The sequence below is a fragment of the Mastacembelus armatus genome, unplaced genomic scaffold, assembly GCF_900324485.2.
Source record: "Mastacembelus armatus unplaced genomic scaffold, fMasArm1.2, whole genome shotgun sequence".
Lineage (NCBI taxonomy): Eukaryota > Metazoa > Chordata > Actinopteri > Synbranchiformes > Mastacembelidae > Mastacembelus > Mastacembelus armatus.
Window position 1 is genome coordinate 1,538,386 of NW_022872938.1, and position 22,641 is coordinate 1,561,026.

At 37.7% G+C, this 22,641-nt stretch overlaps 2 protein-coding genes across 6 annotated transcripts; one reads left to right on the forward strand and one right to left on the reverse strand.

Moving 5' to 3' along the window:
• The first annotated feature begins 236 nt into the window (after positions 1-236).
• Positions 237-8,702, forward strand: LOC113129703 (uncharacterized). Of its 5 annotated transcripts, XM_026305754.1 has the most exons (12): positions 254-359; positions 510-542; positions 801-848; positions 972-995; positions 1,089-1,219; positions 1,377-1,503; positions 1,962-2,128; positions 2,737-2,890; positions 2,996-3,079; positions 3,318-3,488; positions 3,699-3,761; positions 8,016-8,702. In XM_026305754.1, exons 3-12 carry the CDS (start codon positions 842-844, stop codon positions 8,093-8,095), a joined length of 1,008 nt encoding a protein of 335 aa, XP_026161539.1. In that variant the 5' UTR covers positions 254-359; positions 510-542; positions 801-841; the 3' UTR covers positions 8,096-8,702. The 5 variants fall into 5 exon arrangements, with proteins under 5 accessions (XP_026161538.1, XP_026161541.1, XP_026161539.1 ...); XM_026305753.1 differs by lacking the exon at positions 510-542 and having other exon boundaries at positions 237-359; positions 8,016-8,701; XM_026305757.2 differs by lacking the exon at positions 972-995.
• Positions 8,703-13,498: 4,796 nt separating this feature from the next.
• LOC113129708 (phosphatidylinositol 3,4,5-trisphosphate 5-phosphatase 1-like) lies at positions 13,499-19,700 on the reverse strand. Its single transcript, XM_026305768.1, has 4 exons — positions 19,308-19,700; positions 18,064-18,127; positions 16,005-16,401; positions 13,499-15,910 (listed from the first exon to the last, which is right to left on the reverse strand). Exons 1-4 carry the CDS (start codon positions 19,451-19,453, stop codon positions 15,867-15,869), a joined length of 651 nt encoding a protein of 216 aa, XP_026161553.1. The 5' UTR covers positions 19,454-19,700; the 3' UTR covers positions 13,499-15,866.
• Positions 19,701-22,641: the final 2,941 nt, after the last annotated feature.

A 22,641-nucleotide genomic window follows, 5' to 3' on the forward strand; every position in this document is an offset into this window, starting at 1 on the left:
CTGTTGCTATGGAGAAGAAGCCATTGGCGCTACTCAGAGCGCCGTTGAATGCAAAATGTTTCTTTGTTAAAAGATATAAACCTTAAATGCAAATGTTGCTGAATTTACTCATGAGATTGTAAAATTATTTTTGTCAACGCCTTAATCTTTATTTTCCACCGGTCGATGTTCCACTCGTATGCTCGGTGATTGGCTGTTTCTTCCCGCAATGCACCTTGGGAGCCGTAGTAACGTCAGCCGTAAGTTGGAGCCCTGTAACGTTATTCTGCCCAGATGGTTTTATGAACCTGCATGTTTGGCTAGGAACGGAGTGTGTCTGATACAGTGTCGGTTTCATGCACTGAGTGGCCGCTCAAACTGTGAGTCACAAGTCGTTGCCTATGGGGAAAATGAATGGGATTTTTACTTGCGAAACTAGGGGCCTGAAATCATTGAATTTGGCTCAGAGTTGAATTCAGTTATTGTGTATTTTAATTCTTACTCTTCGTCTGTGCATACTTGCATAACAGCAGTGATGGACTGTCCACACATCCACCGACACCGTATGTTACCAAATACATTTTATATATGCATATTTTGTTTATACAAACAGTACCAAAGGTCGACGATGAAGGCACTGAGGTTAGCTGCTAGCTTTGAGACAAAGGTGTCTTAAATAGTTACCGCAGTCTAATGCGGTGATTTCTTCTTCAGTGTGTGCATATCAGTGCTGTGCTGTCCCAGTAAGCCATGATGCTGGTTAATCACTGTGTGCTTACATGTGTCTCATTGTTTTTATTTATTCCCGCATGTCTCTACAGACCTAAGCTGAGAACTGCCTTATCTCTACACTGTCCCCTACATGTGTGGTGAGCAGTTCCTCTATTATTCATCTGTACATTTCATACATCACTAACAGTAAACATGTGCAGTAAACTCAGCTCTTACATGCGCAGCATTAAACACTTATTCTAGTTATATATTTCTCTCAGCTTCTGGCCCGATGGCTAGAAGAGGTAAGCCCTATGGTTTCATATGAAGCATTATGCTGTGTAATTAACAAGATGACATGCACTGATTGTGTTTTGTCTTGATCATTCCTTAACAAGAAAGGACAATTATAACAAAGGAGCAAAAGGAGACCCTGAAATCCTCATTTGAAGAGGGAATGACAAGTGTCGGCTCATCGTTAATACCAGCAGCTGCTGAGGCCACAGGTTTGACACCTGTTGTCGTAGAAGTAAGTCTAGTTTGGTGTTTTCACCATTACTGATTCACGTCAACATCCTGCCACTATAGCGATCTATTATGGTTTGGAATTAAAAATATGGTTTGATGTTATATTACATAACATTCGTTTATTTTCTTGTTGTTAATGTTTGTTTTTGTCTTTTTAGAACTGGATTGGAAACTATAAAAGGTCGCTAAAAGCACCCTCTGGCCAGAGGCCCCGAAAACCCAAACTTCACACACGGGATCTCTCAGCTTACAATCTTTTTTGCAGAGATCTTCTGCGAAACAAAGGTAAGAGAATAATTGTTCTGTCATATTAAACAGTATATTGCAGTAAACCTTTCAGTATTAGGTTCCATTGGTTGTGTTGTGTTACTTTATGCTCAGTTCCTTTATATTAATGTGTAGTGACAGAGTCGTAAGTGTAAGTGAAAAAGTAGACATCACCTTTAGCCTCCAGTCTTGTTTCCATGTCACATGGTTATTTTAAAAAGGTTGTTTTCACCACCCATATTTGACTAGAAAAATAGATTATGCTTGCTTATGTTGCTTACCCTCCACCTTCCTTCAAGGCTCAGATAATTTCTAACAGTGTAGGCAAACCCACTGGTGACAGTGAAAAGAATTCTGTTCCAGCTTTGCTCTTGTGTTTCTGTATATGTCAGAATAAACACAAATAGAGGTCCCATAGAGATGCAGACATCTTCACTAAATATTAATTTATTTAAATTCCTTTTTCTCATTCTCAGGAACACTCAAAGATATTAAGCCCAAGTGGTCCTCATTAGGGGAGCAGCAGAAGAATTACTACCTTGAAGAGGCAGCTGCTCTTAAGGCTGAAGGAAAAACTCAGCACCTTAGCCCTGAGATGAGGGAGCTTAAAATTAAAAAGCACCTGAAGCAGCTCAAGTTAGAGGTTTGGAATAAAGGCTAGGAACTGTTAGTATAATAGTGCTAAAGATGCTTTCTCAGCAGTTGTGATATGAATAGGACGTGATGTTGTCATTTACAAACTTTTGTCAAATCATTCCAAAGTAATTGACCCAAAATATTGTGCTTATATTTCAGTCGATTTGTGTATTGACATGATTTGAACATTTAGTTATCTCAGTTTTCTTTACAAGGCTGTGTCCAAAACTACTCATTTTAATAACTAATTCCTATATGTAATACACACTCAGTACACTAAGTACTGTATAATAGTAAACTGTAAGTTTAGATTGGTAATCGTCATTGACAAGTGTCATCATGGACAAAACTCTCAGATTTGACACATTACATTGTGGCATTGTTTTTATTTTTGAAAGCACACCGAGCACATATTTACAGAGACACTCGTAAATTAGCAAGTAGTTAAATTTAGTGAACTGCGTAGCAAACAGAAAGTGATTTTGAACACAGCCCACTGAAGCAGCAGTTATCTGTGTAGTACTCTGCACATTTATCTTTAAATATTTGTATTTGTTAAGATTTCCTTCCTTTCATTTATTCATGGATCTCATTTTTATCTAATCATTTCGAAAGGTGTCCAGTCTCGAGGCGCTGGGTGTGGAAACAGCCATAATGTCATGCGACCTCCAAAAGTCCAAGTTAGATGTTCATACAGTAAGCAGCAAAGGAGCTGCTAGTTTTCTGGACTCGACGGACACAGTCAGCAGTTTTGCTTTGCATTTTAAAGGTTCACACAGATGGACATTCACACAGATGCACACAAACTTGTCTTCTAGCAGAGTTACTTGGAATTGTTGGTATTGTTAAATGTTTTTCTCTATTCCATTTGTAGCTGACGCCTCTGCTGCTTCTCCTACAAAAATGCCAGTTGGTGTCATGGTTAAAAGAGTGCAGGAAATATTCAACCAAAAATACAGTACGTACCTTTTTAGACTAATTATAAAAGACTCATTAATTCAGCTTTAACATTTTCAAATTGAAGTAGGTCGTTTTATTATATATTAATAATGTATAATATTATCTTATGTATAATGTATAATATTATTGTGCGTAATGACCCACTGCAGAGGTCTGACTGTCTGAGCTGAGTGGTTGTCAGCTTCACAGAAATTTTAACATATATAAAATTTGGTGGAGCATGTATCTCATTTCAGAGGAGGCCGGCGGTGATGGGAGGCTACCGTACCAGTCTCTTCAAAATCAAAGTATCAGCATACACGTTGTTGGACTGCCTAATGGCCTTACACTAAAAAAACCATCCTTCTACGGACGAATACAGTTGGAAGAAATACTGAAGGCTGCAGACAAGATTTCTTTTCGAATAGGTTAGTTCAAATCAATCACTTGCTTATCAAACAGTATTCATAATACAGAATGTGTGTAGCTGACTGTGTATTGTCGTTTTTTTAGGCATTAGATGTAGCAACAGCTTCAGATATCAGGCCATAAGGGAATATAATATATACAATAAAATATATAGATAGGCATGTATGGCTGCACTAAAATGTAGTGATTTTGTGTTTCCTCCTGAATAGGTCCAGGCAGATGTATTCAGACACAGACTGTGGATGAGATACTAGAGGCAATGTGTGAAAGTGGTATGTTGCTTTTGTGTCCAACATAGTATTTGCAGTTTTTTCGAATTTACTTATTCAGAGGTGTTGAAGGGGGTTATTATTGGTTTTAACAAAGTATAGGAGGTGGCCTCAGATGTCTTTAGATGTTTACATAGGGAAACACAACATTTATTGAATTACAATAGTTATAATATTTTCACACAAGATGGGCTGTATCATCACTGATCATTATGTGAGTAACATAATGATCACACTGAACACACTAAAATGAGATACATGCTTTATCTTAATCTGCAAACACCCCCACCCCACCCATACACACAGACAAAAAGACCCCAGTGGTACAGTGGGTATGGAAAGTATTCAGACCCCTTTAAATTTTTCACTCTTTGTGTCATTGCAGCCATTTGCCAAAATCAAAAAAGTTCATTTTATTTCTCATTAATGTACACTCAGCACCCCATCTTGACAGAAAAAAACTGAAATGTAGAAATTTTTGCAAATTTATTAAAAAAGAAAAACTGAAATATCACATGGTCATAAGTATTCAGACCCTTTGCAGTGACACTCATATTTAACTCACATGCTGTCCATTTCTTCTGATCCTCCTTGAGATGGTTCTGCTCCTTCATTGGAGTCCAGCTGTGTTTAATTAAACTGATTGGACTTGATTAGGAAAGGCACACACCTGTCTATATAAGACCTTACAGCTCACGCATGTGCATGTCAGAGCAAATGAGAATCCTGAGGTCGAAGGAACTGCCTAAGGAGCTCAGAGACAGAATTGTGGCAAGGCACTGATCTGGCCAAGGTTACAAAAGAATTTCTGCAGCACTCAAGGTTCCTAAGAGCCAGTGGCCTCCATAATCCTCAAATGGAAAAAGTTTAGGACGACCAGAACTCTTCCTAGACCTGGCCGTCCAGCCAAACTGAGCAATCGTGGGAGAAGAGCCTTGATGAGAGAGGTAAAGAAGAACCCAAAGATCACTGTGGCTGAGCTCCAGAGATGCAGTAGGGAGATGGGAGAAAGTTCCACAAAGTCAACTATCACTGCAGCCCTCCACCAGTCGGGGCTTTATGGCAGAGTGGCCCGACGGAAGCCTCTCCTCAGTGCAAGACACATGAAAGCCCGCATAGAGTTTGCCAAAAAACACATGAAGGACTCCCAGACTATGAGAAATAAGATTCTCAGGTCTGATGAGACCAAGATTGAACTTTTTGGCATTAATTCTAAGCGGCATGTGTGGAGAAAACCAGGCACTGCTCATCACCTGCCCAATACAATCCCTACAGTGAAACATGGTGGTGGGAGCATCATGTTGTGGGGGTGTTTTTCAGCTGCAGGGACAGGACGACTGGTTGCAATTGAAGGAAAGATGAATGTGGCCAAGTACAGAAATATCCTGGAAGAAAACCTCTTCCAGAGTGCTCAGGACCTCAGACTGGGCTGAAGGTTCACCTTTCAACAGGACAATGACCCTAAGCACACAGCTAAAATAACAAAGGAGTGGCTTCGGAACAACTCTGTGACCGTTCTTGACTGGCCCAGCCAGAGCCCTGACCTAAACCCAATTGAGCATCTCTGGAGAGACCTGAAAATGGCTGTCCACCAACGTTCACCATCCAACCTGACAGAACTGGAGAGGATCTGCAAGGAAGAATGGCAGAGGATCCCCAAATCCAGGTGTGAAAAACTTGTTGCATCATTCCCAAGAAGACTCGTGGCTGTACTAGCTCAAAAGGGTGCTTCTACTCAATACTGAGCACAGGGTCTGAATACTTATGACCATGTGATATTTCAGTTTTTCTTTTTTAATAAATTTGCAAAAATTTCTACATTTCTGTTTTTTTCTGTCAAGATGGGGTGCTGAGTGTACATTAATGAGAAATAAAATGAACTTTTTTGATTTTGGCAAATGGCTGCAATGACACAAAGAGTGAAAAATTTAAAGGGGTCTGAATACTTTCCGTACCCACTGTATATAAAGTGCTTCAAATTAGTAGTATATAAGGTAGTAACATCAGCTACTCAGCGGTGGGGCAAGTACTTCAAATTAGAAGTATATAAGGTAGTTAACATCAGCTACCCAGCAATATGGGAAGTACTTCCAATTAGAAGTATATAAGGTAGTTAACAGTAGCTACCCAGCGGTATGGAAAGTACTTCAAGTTAGAAGTATATAACGTAGTTAACATCAGCTACTCAGCAGTATGGAAAGTACTTCAATTTAGAAGTATATAAGGTAGTTAACATTAGCTCCACCTTTACCAGCTCCAACATTGAAGTGATGAACACAATAATTCATCAGTTAGAATCCAATAATATCATCTAGATTAATGTAAAAATTTGAATACAGACTTTTCAATTCAATTCAATTCAATTTTATTTGTATAGCGCCAAATCACAATACAAATCATCTCAAGGCACTTTACAAAAACTAAAACTAAAAACCCAACAATTCCCTTATGAGCAAGCACTTGGTGACAGTGGAGAGGAAAAAACTCCCTTTAACGGAAGAAAAAAAACCTCCAGCAGAACCGGGCTCAGTTTGGGCGGCCATCTGCCTCGACTGGTTGGGGTGAGTGGATAGAGCAGAGAGAAAAGAACAGCAACAATAAACAACAAATAGACACTGCAAGGTGGTGGGGCCAGTAACTGCACATCAGCGATAAACAGCTCCAGGACCAGGGACACCTGCAGAAGGTACAGAGAGAACAGAGAGAGAGGGAGAGAGCACAAACTAGGGGAGAGAGAGAGCACAAGGTTAGTGACATTCAATGGTGGAATATACATGAGGTGGGAGGAGAGAAGAGAGAGGAGGGGAAGGGAAAGGGGGGGGGTTAGGGTAGGGGAGCTCAGTGCACCGATGGTCCTCGGGCAGTCTAGGCCTATAGCAGCATAACTAACTAAGGGATGGTTCAGGGTTGCCTGAAGCCAGCCCTAACTATATGCTTTGTCAAAGAGGAAGGTTTTAAGTCTAGCCTTAAAAGTACAGAGAGTGTCTGCCTCCTGAACCCAGGCTGAGAGCTGGTTCCACAGGAGAGGAGCTTGATAGCTAAAGGCTCTGCCTCCCATTCTGCTTTTGAGAACTCTAGGAACCACAAGTAGGCCTGCACTCTGAGAGCGAAGTGGTCTATTGGGATAATATGGTACTATGAGGTCTTTAAGGTATGAAGGAGCTTGATTATGAAGGGATTTGTATGTGAGAAGAAGGATTTTAAATTCTATTCTATATTTACTTTTACTTGTGACAGTATTTTCACACTGTGGTATTTCTATTATTACTTACGTACTTCTTCTATCAATGAACCACTAATAAAGTAATAATAATAAAATGCATAAATACATTTACAAACTGTTCCACAAAAGTAATACAGTTATACACATAAATATAAATATGCATATGTGCACATGATACCCACGATTAAACACAAAACATGCATGTGTTAATACAATGTCCACATCTTTGTACACACACTACCTGTGTACCCAGACACACACACACACACATACACACTGGTATATAAGTACACACATGTTGACCACTGTATGTGCCTACATGAATTCTGTATACTGAATACAGATGTAAATCACATAATACCCATTTACAGTTAAACGAGTCGGCACAGTAGTTCCCCATGGCTGTGCCTCAGGAAGTAGAGTGGGGGTCCAGTAACTAGCAGTGATTTAAGCCTCATCTTCTCTAGTCTTGGGCGAGACTTTGAACCCCAAGTTGCTCCTGATCCTGAAGGGGGTTACATTGGTGTGTGAATGATTGTGTGCATGGATGGATGAGTAGGCAAATAGTGTAAATAGTGCGTGTTTGAATTTCCCTTTGGGGATTAATAAAGTTTCTCTTATTTTATAAGTCAATATACTGTTAATATAATGTAGTATGAGTTCATGTAGAGTATTAAAAACAATCACTAAAATTTTAAAATCAATTGTTTAAATAACCGGTAACCATTTTACTGAGGTGAGAATATCAGTAATTTGTTCTCTCTAGCAGTTTGTCAGCAGTCTAGCAGCTGCATTTGGAACATGCAGAATACATACTGTACAAAATGGCTGTCATAGCGGATCATACATACCAAAATATTACTTTTTCCCCACACAATACATTTGACTAAGAGCCGAATATGGGTCTGTCTTCAAATGGAGTCATTTAATATGTTTCTACAGGTTTTATATTTAGCACATTGTGATATGTATACTAATACTGTGTATATAGTGATATACTTCAGATCCATTAACCTGCTTTTCATATGTTGTAGAATCATCAGACCTTTGCTGCGTTTGCTACACTCATTTCAAGGACGATAAGAAGAACTCTGTGAAAAAATGGCACAAGTGACATCAGTGCATCACGTGTCAGCTGTGGTCACATGGTTTGCTTTCAGAATGAGTATATACAGTACATAAGTGATCCTGCAGTGTCAGTTTATGTTCAGACTGACGAAGAACCTGTTACCTTCCTACCCTGTAAGCCAGTTTTATGCTCCGGAGGCACATATGTGAAGGTACCTATCTGCTGATCGGAGAAGATGTAAGTTTCATTTACATCTGTGCGAACATGAACATCATCGTTTCACCTTCAGCCTCACAGCAGGAACACAGATAAACCAATCGGCTCTACCCACATTGCGGTGTATATCATAAACCCCTTCACTGTGTTGGTACATATGCTTACATGTAGTTATAGAGAAGTGTAGATCGGCCGTCATACGTTCTCTAACACTACTGTACAGCTCATTGTACTTCCTGGCTGCACACAATACACACAGTCCCACTTTCCATCCTTTCAACACTGCTGCCATGCTGACAGATGAAAATCAGCGTGGACATTCATCATTTTCCAACCTGTTAAAGTGTTTATGTAAGTTGCACTCTGAGTGGCTGCATATTTGTTATATTTTTCAATAAATGGAACTGTGTTGAAAGTGAACAGGTTGTTGAAATAAATTTGTCATTAAATATTGAGGATAGAGACCCATGTTCAATAAAAATTGGATACATATAAAAACAAGATTTTTACAGAGATAGTACTGTATTCAGTCTGTCATTAATTATAATAAACAATTTTTTCTATATAAAATCTGTTTAGGGCAAAATGTACAAATGTGGTCTATTTCTAGTTCATATTTACTTTTGTTTCAGTCCATTTAAATATGTAACTTTTACATTTATGTACAAATATGTAATTTACATTTTTTCCTTTACTATATACAAATTTTAATTTGGATGAATCATGCAATTTTGTTGCTCTTAAATAATTACACCACTGGTCAGGAAGTTTTAAATTGACATTTAAACAATTCAAGTCCATTGATTCACCTTAAAACAAAGTGTTAAACTACCGAAGGTAAAGAAAAGGTTAGAAAAAACTAAAAATATACATACAGATGAAGTCATGTGTTAGCCTCCATGTTTTCTGCAGCAGTAGAAGTAAATGAAGCCTTGAAACTGGATGCAAACTGTTTCTACAGGTGTCCCAGCTTGTAAGTGTATAAAGGCAGTGTTGGAAAAGACTGTTACTACACTACACTGAAGTATTATTTGGACAATACAGCCCAGCAGGTAGTAGTACTGGATTTTACTATTATAATGGTGAGGAAAAGACAATGAACACAGGGAGTCAGGATAATGAGACAAAAACTACTTCCAGGCTGTGGAAGAAAAGAACAAATGATGAACAGCAGCACAGTCTCCAGACTCTCCAGGTGAAGAGTGAAAGCAAAGAAACCTACAAGTGCAAAACATTTGTGGGAACTTCTGCAGCAGTGCGGTCTATCCCAACAATATTTGGTTTCAGCTGGAGAGACAATGACACAGTGTGTTAGGCTGCTGGATGACAAAGATTACATTTACTGAGACAAAGAAATTTCCTTTTTATTATTTAAAAATGTTGTTTTTGTGCTTTAATTTCAGATATTGACACATTACAGTAACCTACATACTGTACATTTCAGCAACAACATGGAAACTGTTGACCCCAAACTGTAGTAAGTGACTGTCAAAACACTGCACCCCAAGAAGCTTAATCAAGAAAATATATTGCCAGTTAAGCAATCATGAAAATAATGAAATGGGATTTTTTAGTATGTGACATGTATATTAAAGTGTACTGTATAAGGTATTCTTTTCTCTGCAGCAAAAGTCATGTTATTTTACGTTTTGGTTATGGCCTTTACTATGGCATGCTGAAGTCCAGATTAAAAGAGACCTATGTATTTTAAGACCCCTGGCCATCATTACAAAGGGATTTCCACTAAACATTGATTATTTTAATTTAATAACTTTAAATGAGAATAACTGCTGTAACAATTTAATTTCCTCTTGGGGATTAATAAAGTACTTCTTCTTTTATTTGATTCCCTGTCCAATGGCTTTTTAACCCCTAAGCTTACACCATGTTTTATAAGAACAACAGTAAACATACCAAATATTTCTTGAATTGAAGCTGAAACTTTGGTCGTCAGTGTTATATTTCAGATTGAATAAAGAAAATGTAACCCTCCACTTTTGGCATGAGCCTTTTGCCCTTGAACACCAGTAGATGTCAGTATGTACTAACATTAAACATCTCTAAAATACATCTCTTTGGGACAGCCAGGGGACACCCCATCTCTCTATTTATTCCTTGTCACAGCTTGAAAGAATACTTTCAACATTACTTCACAGTCATACTGTCTTGGGTCCTTCAACAGCTCAACAGAGTGATTTCCCTTACAGTCATGTTTCCAGAAATGAGCTTTGGCTCAAAGCATTTGTCAAAACTTCTACATACAGCACAACACTGCACACAGTTCATCAGCAAAAGGATAAACCTCACCCAGACTATTTAGCTCATGTTTCAAAACTAGAGAGCGGTCAGGGAAGCTATATATGTTCAAGTGGAAAAACCCTCCCTCAACAGGGGTGGAAGGCTCAGACATAACCTGTCTTCAATCTACCAGGCTGCCCTTTCATCTGGAAATTAAGGAACAAATCAAATGTCTTCCAGGAAGGACACATTCTTGATGAATCAGAGGGGTCACATGAGTCTGCTATTAGATCCTAATAGTGATGGGCAAATGATACCGAGGCTTCGGAGCTTGTGTCACTCTTCCTGAAGCGGAGTGATTCGAAACACTGTGTCGGAGCTTGTATCAAAACACCAGTGTCGCGTGACTGTTTCGCTTCGCGCTTCATTGCTTCAAAATGTTTCAAAGCTTTTCATTGGCTGTTGCTGTTCTTTTCTCTCTGCTCTATCCACTCACCCCAACCGGTCGAGGCAGATGGCCGCCCAAACTGAGCCCGGTTCTGCTGGAGGTTTTTTTCTTTCCACTGTCGCCAAGTGCTTGCTCATAAGGGAATTGTTGGGTTTTTAGTTTTAGTTTTTGTAAAGTGCCTTGAGATGATTTGTATTGTGATTTGGCGCTATACAAATAAAATTGAATTGAATTGAATTGAATAGTCTTTCAGTGTGTGTCATTGGCTCATGGCGTTTCAATGCATTCTCATTTTGATCTCAAGAGGTCTGAACTTTTATTGCTGTCATGGGATTGAAACAGTGCCAGTGCTTCATTCGTGCTCTTTAGAGGTTGCTATGGCATCAGTTGTCCATCAGATGTCACCGTCACTGAAGTCTCGAAGCTTTGAATCTTTTTCGGCACAATTGTCAGGAAAGCCTCAGTGCTTCATGAGGCTTCACTTGCCCACCACTAGATCCTAACAACCCTCACCTGAGCTCACTTCTTTTGTTCACCTAACAAGTCTATTTTTACATAGATCACCTTATGAACCTATGTGTCTAGGGGTGGAGTGAAACCAACTCAGGAGTGTGGGTCTAAAGACTCAATTGCCATGACTCAACCTCTTGATGCATTAACTGATGTACATGGGATGATGTGAGCAATGAAATAAAAGTGAGATGATCTGTTTTGATCAAAAATATATATGTGATTGATATTCATTCTATTTGTAGACTGCACAGAATCATTTGTTGAAATGTATTAAACAAAGGCTGTTTGTAGGAATGTGGAAATGTTTCCAAACGTGGAAAATGAAATACTTCTGCTGAAACGTTTGTTATAAGAGATCCAGAGCTACAAAAAGAACAGTAACTTCTAGATTTAAAAAAATAGATTCTTTCCCATTGCAGTAAATAAAAACTGAAACGAAATGAGGAACCAACTTTTTTTTTTGGTGTTGCTGAAATAGAATTAGCTTGACTCTTCAAAGAAACCCAACACATAGTAAGAGATAAAAAGATCAGATAAGCTTTGCTAACCTGTGAGAACCCATAATACAGTTGTCACAAACACTGGAAAGTTCATTATACATCTACTAATTGAACATCCTGGTGCAGCCATGTGAAATTATTTGAACGTGTGAACTCATGGCATAATTTCCAAAACTGTGGTGTATGTAAAGCACTTACTCTGATGTGTTAATTCTTGAAAAGCAATTCAAAAATGACGCTAGTTCTGTTTTCTACATTATCCTGTTTTCAGAGTATTAAAATATGTTCCAAGTATTAAAAACTTTTTCTTCAAATTGACAATCAAGAATACTCCAAAACCATACTTGCATATGGAGTTGTGTGTTTAAGACACCCTTTCAGTATCAAGACTGACTATAACAAGATCAAAATTTAAGAGCTTAGAAAAATCAACAATAGACAGTTGTCTATCATTTTTGCACACAATGCAGAGCTGTAACATTATATACTTTCTTTCTGAAATATACATATATAACCATGTTATGTGAATTTGAATTTTCTGTATAATTTCTGGTCACATTGCTGTTTATTGTTTGGTCCTATAGTTGATCTACTATCCCATTTGTACTACAGTAGTTTATGAAATGTGACTTTTTTTCATAATATGATGACAGTGTACATTCTGTTCTTATTCTGTATTACATCTTGTAAAGTGCCTTGAGATGATTTGTATTGTGATTTGGTGCTATACAAATAAAATTGAATTGAATTGAATTGAAGTGCATGTTACAATATCTCTGCAGCAGTTGTTCTATGTTGGGAGTCTCGTTTACTCATGATTACTGCACATAATGAAGTCTACAATTGATCTGCAATAAATTGCTTTTAGTATATAGCTTTTTTCTTTAATTTATTGTAATGTTTGTTCTCTGTTCATCTGTGTATTGTTTTAGTAGAATTTAGATTTAAATTTGACTTGTGTTTTTTACTAAGAATTGTGACCAGGACATGGGAGAAATGCCAGAGCTATTTAACTTTTGAGTTGTCAGTTGTCTTGGGAGGACAAACTACATGAAGGAGACAAATATCTTTGAATGAATGCCATTTATTAGTTTTTCAGTTTTTTAAAATTTCTTTATTTCTTTAAATTTTGCATCTATTAGATACTTTGCATTGGAAATGTAGACAGGAAACAGGGTGGTAGATGTGTGATATGTGACAAAAGGTACCAGGCCAAGGTAATACCAGTGGCTTGAGGGTACACGACATGCACATTACTCAACATTACTGTTAGCTATTTAACCTGATGCATCAATAAATTCGTAATAAGCTCATATAGCCTAATAATGTCTTTGTCAACATGCATCTCCAACAAAATGTAATATGTCAATGCACACATCACTCTACACATGCCTACCCACCAAATAATAGTTTCCAGAGCAGTAGTTTTTTGGTTGCATAGGTATCATATATGCATAGATTCCTCTGTAGTTTATCTGTATGGAAACTGTGGTTACGCGGTCTATGTTGTGTAAAAACCAACAACATTTTTTTCTCACGCATTATTGTTTTCTGCTGCATATGGAAGAGGTATGGTTTTACTCTAAATTTGAAATATTCATTAATGAGCCAGACTAAATTATTTTCTGCCCATGCTTTGACTTAGCAATGAATGTAATGCTCATAGAGTCCCAATGAAATAGAGTGTGGCTCGCAGTTAGTTTGTACTAGGTAGGTGTGAAAACAGACACAGCAGACACAGGATGTCTGGTGACACTTGTCCATATAGACAGAAAAGTTCATGTGGCTTGTGTGAACTAAACCATAGCTTCAATTTTCAAGGCTTAATAGATTTGTGCAAAGCAAAGAAATAATAGACAATTTCAGCATGTACTCACAGTTCTTCTGCAAGAGTGACATTTATAACCGCGCAGACATTATAGCATCTGAAGAAATGTAACAAGTGTTATCTCAGTTTATCAGCCTGTGTAAATGACAACCAAACCACTCACGTCAAAGTCAAAAACTCATATATAAATTCAAATGGGAAAAATGCATATGATAATATGGAAGGTTTACAGTACTTTATTTTATGTTAAGTTAAATCTATGGTAAAAAGTGACACACTGACACTGTGCTTTAAAACATGAGGTAACTACAAGTTGACAGGAAAAAGAAAAATAATCCCCAGTAAGAAACAGAAAATAACTACAGAGAAATGAAAAAAAAAAAAAAGACGTACTCTGATTGTGGTCTTATAATGCATCTACAATAAAACACATGCAGGTTAGTGCTAGTCTGTCATTCTAAATTGTGTGTGGTGATAAGTGTTTCTGTCTCTGTGTGTCAGCCCTGTGATAAGATAAGAGGTATGGATAATACATGGGTCAAACTACTAGATTAAGATTTTCCTCTTTTGCAAAAAGTCATCACAGTTTATCAAATTTTTGCTTACATTTTACAATATAACATTAAAATTGAATTTTGGGGTTTTCAATTCAATGCAATTAAACAGTTTTATGTCGCAATACTAATAATATAGTGTAATATACTAACAGATGTTTATGTGCTGCTTGTTATTTAAAAAAATTTAATTAGATAAACATAGGTTTTATTTATTAAGTGTCAGACACTAATAATAAACACAAACAAAAACTCAAATATTGCTAAAAGCTGATTTCTGCATTAAATAATTTGCATGATTTTTTAAAACACAACCAGTCCAAAATAAAACCAGTGAAAAGTGCAGAGGTAGAAATTTATTTAAGAAGTGACCCAAACTGTTTTAACTTTGACAGAGAAAGCTGTGTATAAGAGCAGACCACTTTATGACCTGATTAAGAGGTTTTCCTTAGCTGGTTCACTGCTGCTACATGCACAGATGCCCTATACTCTGTCAATGTATGTTTCACAGTGAATCAGTCACTGCAGCTTCTCGCTGCATTCAAATGAAAAGAATCATTTAGGCCTTCAGACACCAAAAAATTAAATGCATCCTGGCAGCACATACAATATGTGTTAAAAACCAGATGTATCTCATTCCTTTGTCATAAAGCTCACTTATCTATCTTAAAATTGTTTTAAAAATAATAAATACCCATCAGTAATCCACACATTTAGACTGGGTGACATGTTCCATAATTACTATGTATATAGCAGTTTATTTATGTCAGACCTACACGTACTTCCTGTTTGTCCAGATGCAGGAAATTACATATCCTTTAAAGAATAATAATATTTTTTTACAGAGCATGTTTCACAACTGTGTCACAAAGTGCTATTTATCAAACAACCACAAGAAAATACACAACATAGCAACAAAACAGGTATAATCACACAAAAAAACCCAATCAAAGCTAGAATCAGTCAAATGGACAGTGTAAGCTTCTGAATCACAATGTTAGGCCAATGACACATCAAGTCGACACTCGGTTGTCAATAGTGGGGTTGTTGGTAAGAGTCTCTTTGATGGTGGCGCTTCTTTGTACCATTGTCTGATCGCCATCGGTGCCTTTTTGGTCTTTTCAGGCCTGATGTGTCAGTGAGAGAGACTGCTCTGATTGGCTGCTCAGCTTCGCAGCTCAGAGCCATGATTGCCTCTTTATTTTTCATCTCTACCTTTTCCCTTCATCAGAAAAATTACTGAAAATATCAAAATGTTGAAAGTTAAAAAAAATAAGTTCCAGGCTTAGACCTAAACATTTCTAATAAAGCAGAGTGTCTAAAGTTGACAGGTAGAGTACAAGCAGATGGCGAGCTTTTTTCTTAAGCATTTGTCTATTGTCCAAGTTCCTTATTCACTATTTTCAATTTGACTCAGTCTGTGACCCTGTTGTATTTTTTTAAATCCATCATTCCAACTGCTTCCTTCCAAGTGACTTTTTCATTGTCTTCATGTGATTGATCTTATGTCAAATCAAAGTCATTCAGGGAGCACTTCGACATATTCAGATGACTCAGGAGCATCTAGAGAAAAACACAGAAATATTTAAATATCGCATGAAACCAAGAAGATGCTGTGAAGAAAAGACAAAAAGCTCAGTAAAAATATATGGCTTACTCTCATAGTCATGCTCCTCTTCATCAGGTAAAAGTGCTTGCCTCCTCGGAGACTGCGCCTGAATCCTTGGTGACTGCTCCCACATCCTCGGAGACTGCTCCCGCATCCTTGGTGACTGCTCCTGCATCCTTGGTGACTGCTCCTGCATCCTTGATGACTGCTCCTGCATCCTTGATGACTGCTCCCACATACTCAGAGATTGCTCCTGCATCCTTGGTGACTGGTCTTGCATCCTCTGTGGCTCTCGGTCAGGTGGTTTTTCGACTTGGATCAGTAGGGCAGTCTTCCTTTTGACAGAATGGCGCAGGTGCATGGCCAGGCCTTGGTTTCTTTTCTTATAATGATGAATCAGATCATCCAGTGTCTTAAAAAATATCTCCTCCAAACCTCCAGCCGTCTGAGAGAGTAACAGCAGCACAGAGTAAACATCAAGCAATAAACCCGTCAACAATCTTATATTATTAATTATATCAAATAATAATGTGGTTAATATTTGATTGTAATTCTGTGCTGCATCTGTGAAGCTTACCACTAAATTTGTATTAAACTGGTCTTTTTGCACATGACCATATCACTATTTGCACAAGACAGACCTGAGTGCCTTGTCTTTGACTATATTAGTGTCTTTTTTTCCTTTTTGATACATGTAACAAGTTCTGTGCTACTTTATTGTTCAGTGCATTTAATTTTCACAGTGTAAATCCTCTCTGTTACAAATGAAAGTCTTATAGTGCTGAACAAATTTATTATTATTTTGGAATTATTATTTTGTTGCTGTTCTCATAAAGCAATATAAATCATAAAGCAAATCATTATTTTTATTGAGATGCCAAGTTACAGTTGTTTACTTGCAAATAACTTTTAATGCCAGCTACAATGTAAGCTGTTTACGGCCAAAGGAGGCCACACAGAGTATTACTTATGTTACTGGTTATTACATATGAAACAGACTATTTCATTGTTTTAGTTTATTTACCTAATCAATGACAATAGTATTTTTGTTTTATTCATCTATTTAGTAACTAAAGTTATCAGATAAATGTCCAGAAAAAAGGACATTATTTCTCTCTGAAATGTAGTGAAATCCAAGTATGACGTAGCACAAAATGGAAATACTCAGGTAAAGTACAAATACCTCTAAATTGCTTTTGAATACAGAACCTGAGTGAATGTACTTAGTTACTTTCCACTGCCTGAAAATTCTGCTATTTTCATTCAGCCTTTTGTGCATAAGCTGTCTTCAATTCATTCTTTGGGTGGAAAAGGAGGAGGCGTAGTTTCCTATTTTTTATGGTGTATGCTGATAACAACTGAGTTTCCATTTTGTGGGTGAAATGTTTCTTTAAACTCACCAAGGCTGTTTTGGTTTGTGGTATCTGTTTAAAAATTTAATAAAGGCCAAAGGTCAAAGGTTAACCCTGTAAAGCCCAAGCCATTAAATAATTGACAGAAAATTCTAATTCTTTGAAACTGGAGCCTTTATTGGTCATTCTGAACAAAAAATAAAATTTCAAATATTAATTTCTGTACATGAGTTTCAATTTGTATCATATGTGATACAATGCAATTTTTTAGTAATTTTGAGGGCTCAAAAACTCATGTATCATATATGATACATTTGGCGTTATTTAAAAAAAGATAAACTAATCACGATGTAAGGATTGGTATCAATATCAGCGTTCCTCATTTCAAAGAACATCAACACGTTTTGGCTGTTTTTTCTGCTGAACTGCTCAGTGCAGAGTTTCAAAAAATCTCATGATTTAAATCAGGGGATAGCTTAGAGAACTGGGAAATCTCAGTCTTATTATTTCAATACACAGTTTTACCAATTTTTTTTTCTGGCAGATTAGTGGCTTTCAAACAGACTTTAAACCCTCATGCTTGGGAAACAGAATTTATGGAAAATAAAAGTTAACAGTTAACTGAACAAATACATGCCCACATGTTCTGAAAGGACGTGAATTCATGACTTTATTATTTAAGAAATTGTGAATGAATGGCCCTGAAGACGTGTGTGTGTGTGTGTGTGTGTGTGTGTGTGTGTGTGTGTTGTTACCACAAGAGTATAGTGTCCATTGTGTGTTTGAAGCAATCTGTAGGTATACACCACCTTCTTTTTACTGCAAAGATAAACACAAATTACATGTTACATGTTGATATATAATGTCTAATAAAGCATAAACCACTTTATGAAACTGTAGAGATGACTTTAATTGTGATACAAATGAGAACAAAAGTAAAAGATGTGTAAGTTTAGTAACCAGAGAAAACAGGAACTGATCACATGACATCGTTTCACACTTGCAGTGTCACTGCAGATAATACAAGATAAAAAGACATTTACCAGTTTACCAGAAAATATCTATATATGTATATATATGTGTGTGAAATTGTTGGGGCACACAATTCACTTTGTATTTTGATCTGTGTGGAAATACTATACAAACGTAATGGAAAATTGCAAAGAGGAAGCGGCCAAAAATAGCCACAGTGGAATCTCACTAGGCGGTAATAAGTAGTGCAAGTAGTACTAGTAAGCAAAAACATAGATAAATGAAAAATATCCATGTCAATGTGATAAGAAATCCATTTTTGTTATAAAGCATGTACTTTTAATCAGTACTGTATACTTTAATTTCTATTTTGACTATGACTGTTTCAAAATGAAAGAAAAGTAGATTGAAAAGGAAGTTGTTTTCCTTTATAGGATATGTTATTAAATAAATCTGCATGATTACTTAAACTAGCTTTTCAAGATTGTTTGTAATAAAACCTTTCTCTATAAATCTCTTGAATGAACATCAGTGAACACTGGAACCAAATGAGGTATAAATATTTTAATATCAACCCTCCGTTTTATGATGATTGTTACTGTTACTGCTGCTATTTGTATCACATTGCTTACTTTGCACATGGGCAAATATTGCACACTTACCTTGCACTAAAATTGTACATAGCCTAGTGCCTATACTTAGTATTTATCTAGTTTATACCTTGTACTTTTACTTGGCATTCACAGTGGACAGTAAAAAAATTCATTGTACAGGGAAACATGCTTTTCCTTCCTGTGCATATCACAATAAACACTTTGAATCTTGAATAAACGCATTGAATCTTGAAATATCTTTGCAGCATGCCTTTACACTTTAGCAGATAGTTTTCCTCTAATCAAAGCAGGTTTCTCTACTGAAATTTTCAAATATTTTACAAGCACAAATAAACTCATAATAGTTAGTAATACTAATACTAACACTAACACATAACATCTAATAGTGACTTGATGGAGTACATAATACTCACTAGACACACAGACACATGGCTCCCTGGATGGTCTCACTGTCTCGAATTAGGTAAGCTCCATCCTTATTCTTCTTTCCCAGCAAATCCTCACACTCCTTCCTGCTGATGGCCCCATGGTAGCACACCGGCAGAGCTGCTGCTGCCATGGTGAGGACAGACAGCAGCCGACCGACATCCACCGCACTGGACTTCACCACTGTCTGCTTTCTGTATCTCTAAGAACTCTGTGCTCCAATTGAAACTTCATACAGGTGCCACAGATATCCAATGCTCATCCTGCGGGCTGATTTTGTCCCTCGATGTGTGGTGAAGAGGCAGCAGGACAGGGTGAAACTAAAGAGCAGACCAAGAACATATGACAGTGTGGAGGAACAACAGTGACAGAACAAAACCACTGAGCTGTTTCACAGGAAATATCTTTATGTCTATGTCACCGTGTGCGTGAACAGTTAGAGAAAAATGAGCAAGAGAAACATCTTGTGTAAATAATAATAACAGGAGTAGGTACAGTTGCACAGTGCACAAATATGTTCAGTATCATTAGAACAATTCACAGAGAAACTACATATTAAAGAAAACATGCAACAGAAAAAATGTAAATTAATTTTATTTATTAATTTTTTAATTTTTTATTTATTAATGCTTTTGAAAAAACATCAGTGCAAATTCAGCACATGTTTCTCCATAGACTTTGAAGACTAGGCCACAAATTAGCATGCTTTTTTCATTTCTCCTAGTTATTTGGGAAAAGTAGAGTCTGATAAAATAAAAACTGAGCATCAACTTTGAACAGGAAGTAACTTTGAAGAAAATTCAATTCTGCACATAGGGACATTATTTTATATAACACAATAAAGTGACCTGTGTGTAATAGAAATTATAAAGCTCTTTATCTCAAATCCTTTTTGCAAAAACAAAATCGCAAACAATGCAATACATCTCACCCCATGGTGATTTGTTCAGTATTTTCTAATACCAATTCTAAAGCCCATATATGTGGACACCGGCTCTTAGGAGTACTGTGACTTGAAACATCTGTCAGGGCTGTTTTTCATTTTTTTTACATCAAAACATCATCAAAATCATTTCCTGCTCCAACCCAGGAAACGCCTACCACAAGTCCAGTTTCATAAAGAAATGACTTTCCAAAGCTGGGAAAATAGGTTTTGTTTTAGACATAATCATTCCCAGGTTTATTTCAAATTGTTGCTGAGGTCAGCAGTAGCTGACTTTGAGCATGCATTGTGAATGCAGTGTGTGGAGAAAGCAGTCAGATGTAAATGCACACCATTTTAAAAACCCATGTTTCAACTTTTGTTTGAGTATAGTAGTACTTTAACACTGCAGGTATTCAAAATAAAACAAATCAGAAACAGTCAAGATTTATTCTTGTATAGTGGACCTAAGGCAGGACTATATGTTGACTTTCCAAGACTGATGAAGGACTTTTACCCTTCAGGAACTTATTGTTCTGAAACAATAAAAACCCAGGCACACAGTGACCTGTGAAGGCAACAGCAGGCGGTGGCACAGCTATCTCAACCAAATACTGACCTGTTAAGACCTTTGCCCACTGCAGATACAAAACCTGGCCTACACATCACCTCTAACTAGGAGGCAATTACGGCCAGAGGAGCCCCAGGCTATAAATGCCTTGAAACTATTCCTGCTTCCCCTCCAGACAGGACCTGAAACTTATGCAGTGACTTTTGGACTGTTCTTCTTATATTTCTGTTTTGATTTCTAAATATGTAGCATGTCAGAACATCGCTGTCAGATTATATACTGCATGTTTCTGACAGACAGGGACTCCCAGGAAAAGAAGAAACATGAAGTAGAGCCTGCTTTTTGCCTCTCACCCAAAGAGAGCTGGAATAGGCTCCAGCAGATCGCTGTGACCCTGGTTAGGAATAAGTGGGTATAGATAATGGATGGATGGATGGATGGATGGATGGATGGATGCTCTATATCAGGGGTGTTCAACTAAAATTTAAAGAGGTCCAGTTAGAGAAAATTTCTTGAAGCAAAGGTCCGGAAGATCATAATGTCTAACTAGTTAGTGTGATATATAAGTAGTATAGGAATGGTTTGGGCTGCGGGATATGCGGAGGGGTCACTTTTTATGACATGTTATTTATGATGTTATTTATGACAGTCATAAAAAATAATAAAACCATAAAATCGTCGTCACGCTCTCCTCCACCGGGCGTCGCTATTTTCCTATTGGTTATGATGTTGTTCTGTGGGATGCGGCGTGCTGACGCGGATGCCGCTGTGTGTGTGGGTGTATCATGTGTCGCGGGGTATTTAAATACCTGCAGAAGGCGTGTGGGAGCGTTTTCTACCGCTTGTTTTATTAGCAAGAACTGTAGGGAACAACAGTGATGATCTTTCCATCAGGTACGTGCGTCGTTTGTTCCTCGATTTAATAGCGTGTATATCATGTCGTCTGCATTGAATACAATGTATTTCAAAATAGCGTGACTCCGGCAGGTACCGCAACCATTTTGTTGTTGGATGAGGATTCTCCACAATCAGCAGCATCTGCTGGAGGTATGTATCCGTCTTTTATATATTTTTTATAATAAATGTTTTATCTCGGGGTGATGCTGTTACTGACGGCTTCTAACGGAAATATGGGTCCGCTCAACAGGGACCATCGCTGAGTCGGATAAACGTGGCGGTGCACACCTGCGTAATAATGGTGAGAGTTATTCCTACATGTAGGCTATCCCTGTTTTAAAGCAGGATCAGAAAGTTAGCAGAAAGTTGTGGTTTTTTACAAAATGTTGGTGTGCTTTACAGAAAATCCTGGAGGGCCGCAAAGAGGCCGTCTGTCTTTAAAGAGACGCAGAGAGCACGCTATTTTAACAGGAATAAACAGTCAGGGTGAGTATGCATGTGACGGAGGGTTTATATTTAAAATAGATGAAGTATTGTTTTATTGGGGGTGTGTAGCTGATTATCTTTTATTCAATCTGGCGATGTAGCGGGTGTCGAGAGCTCGGTGAGCGGAGGGACAAGAGGAAGCCCCAGCGGCCCTGTGCTAGCCAGCCGCTCGAGAGTCGCTGAGCGTCCGCTGGCGCCGGTCGGACTGCTGAGGAAGGACGAGCTCCCCGGGCCGTCGAATCTGTGTCGTGAGCGTGTGATAGTGATAAGCAAACAGCTCTGTGATTACGATAGTGAGGGTATGAGATTGATATAAAATGCATTTCAACACATTTAAATAAACGGGTTGTTTATCAGGAGGCAGACACTCTCTGTACTTTTAAGGCTAGACTTAAAACCTTCCTCTTTGACAAAGCGTATAGTTAGGGCTGGCTTCAGGCAACCC

Bases quoted from the DNA above. Each gene is read 5' to 3' on its own strand.
- LOC113129703 (XM_026305753.1), top strand. The intron at 1,504-1,961 runs GTAAGAGAATAA...TCTCATTCTCAG, and splicing joins AGATCTTCTGCGAAACAAAG to GAACACTCAAAGATATTAAG. The intron at 3,762-8,015 runs GTATGTTGCTTT...CATATGTTGTAG, and splicing joins AGAGGCAATGTGTGAAAGTG to AATCATCAGACCTTTGCTGC.
- LOC113129708 (XM_026305768.1), bottom strand. From the start codon at position 19,453: ATGGCAGCAGCAGCTCTGCCGGTGTGCTACCATGGGGCCATCAGCAGG. The intron at 18,128-19,307 runs GTGAGTATTATG...TTATCTTTGCAG, and splicing joins GCCATGTGTCTGTGTGTCTA to TAAAAAGAAGGTGGTGTATA. The intron at 15,911-16,004 runs GTAAGCCATATA...GTTTTTCTCTAG, and splicing joins AGAGGAGCATGACTATGAGA to ATGCTCCTGAGTCATCTGAA.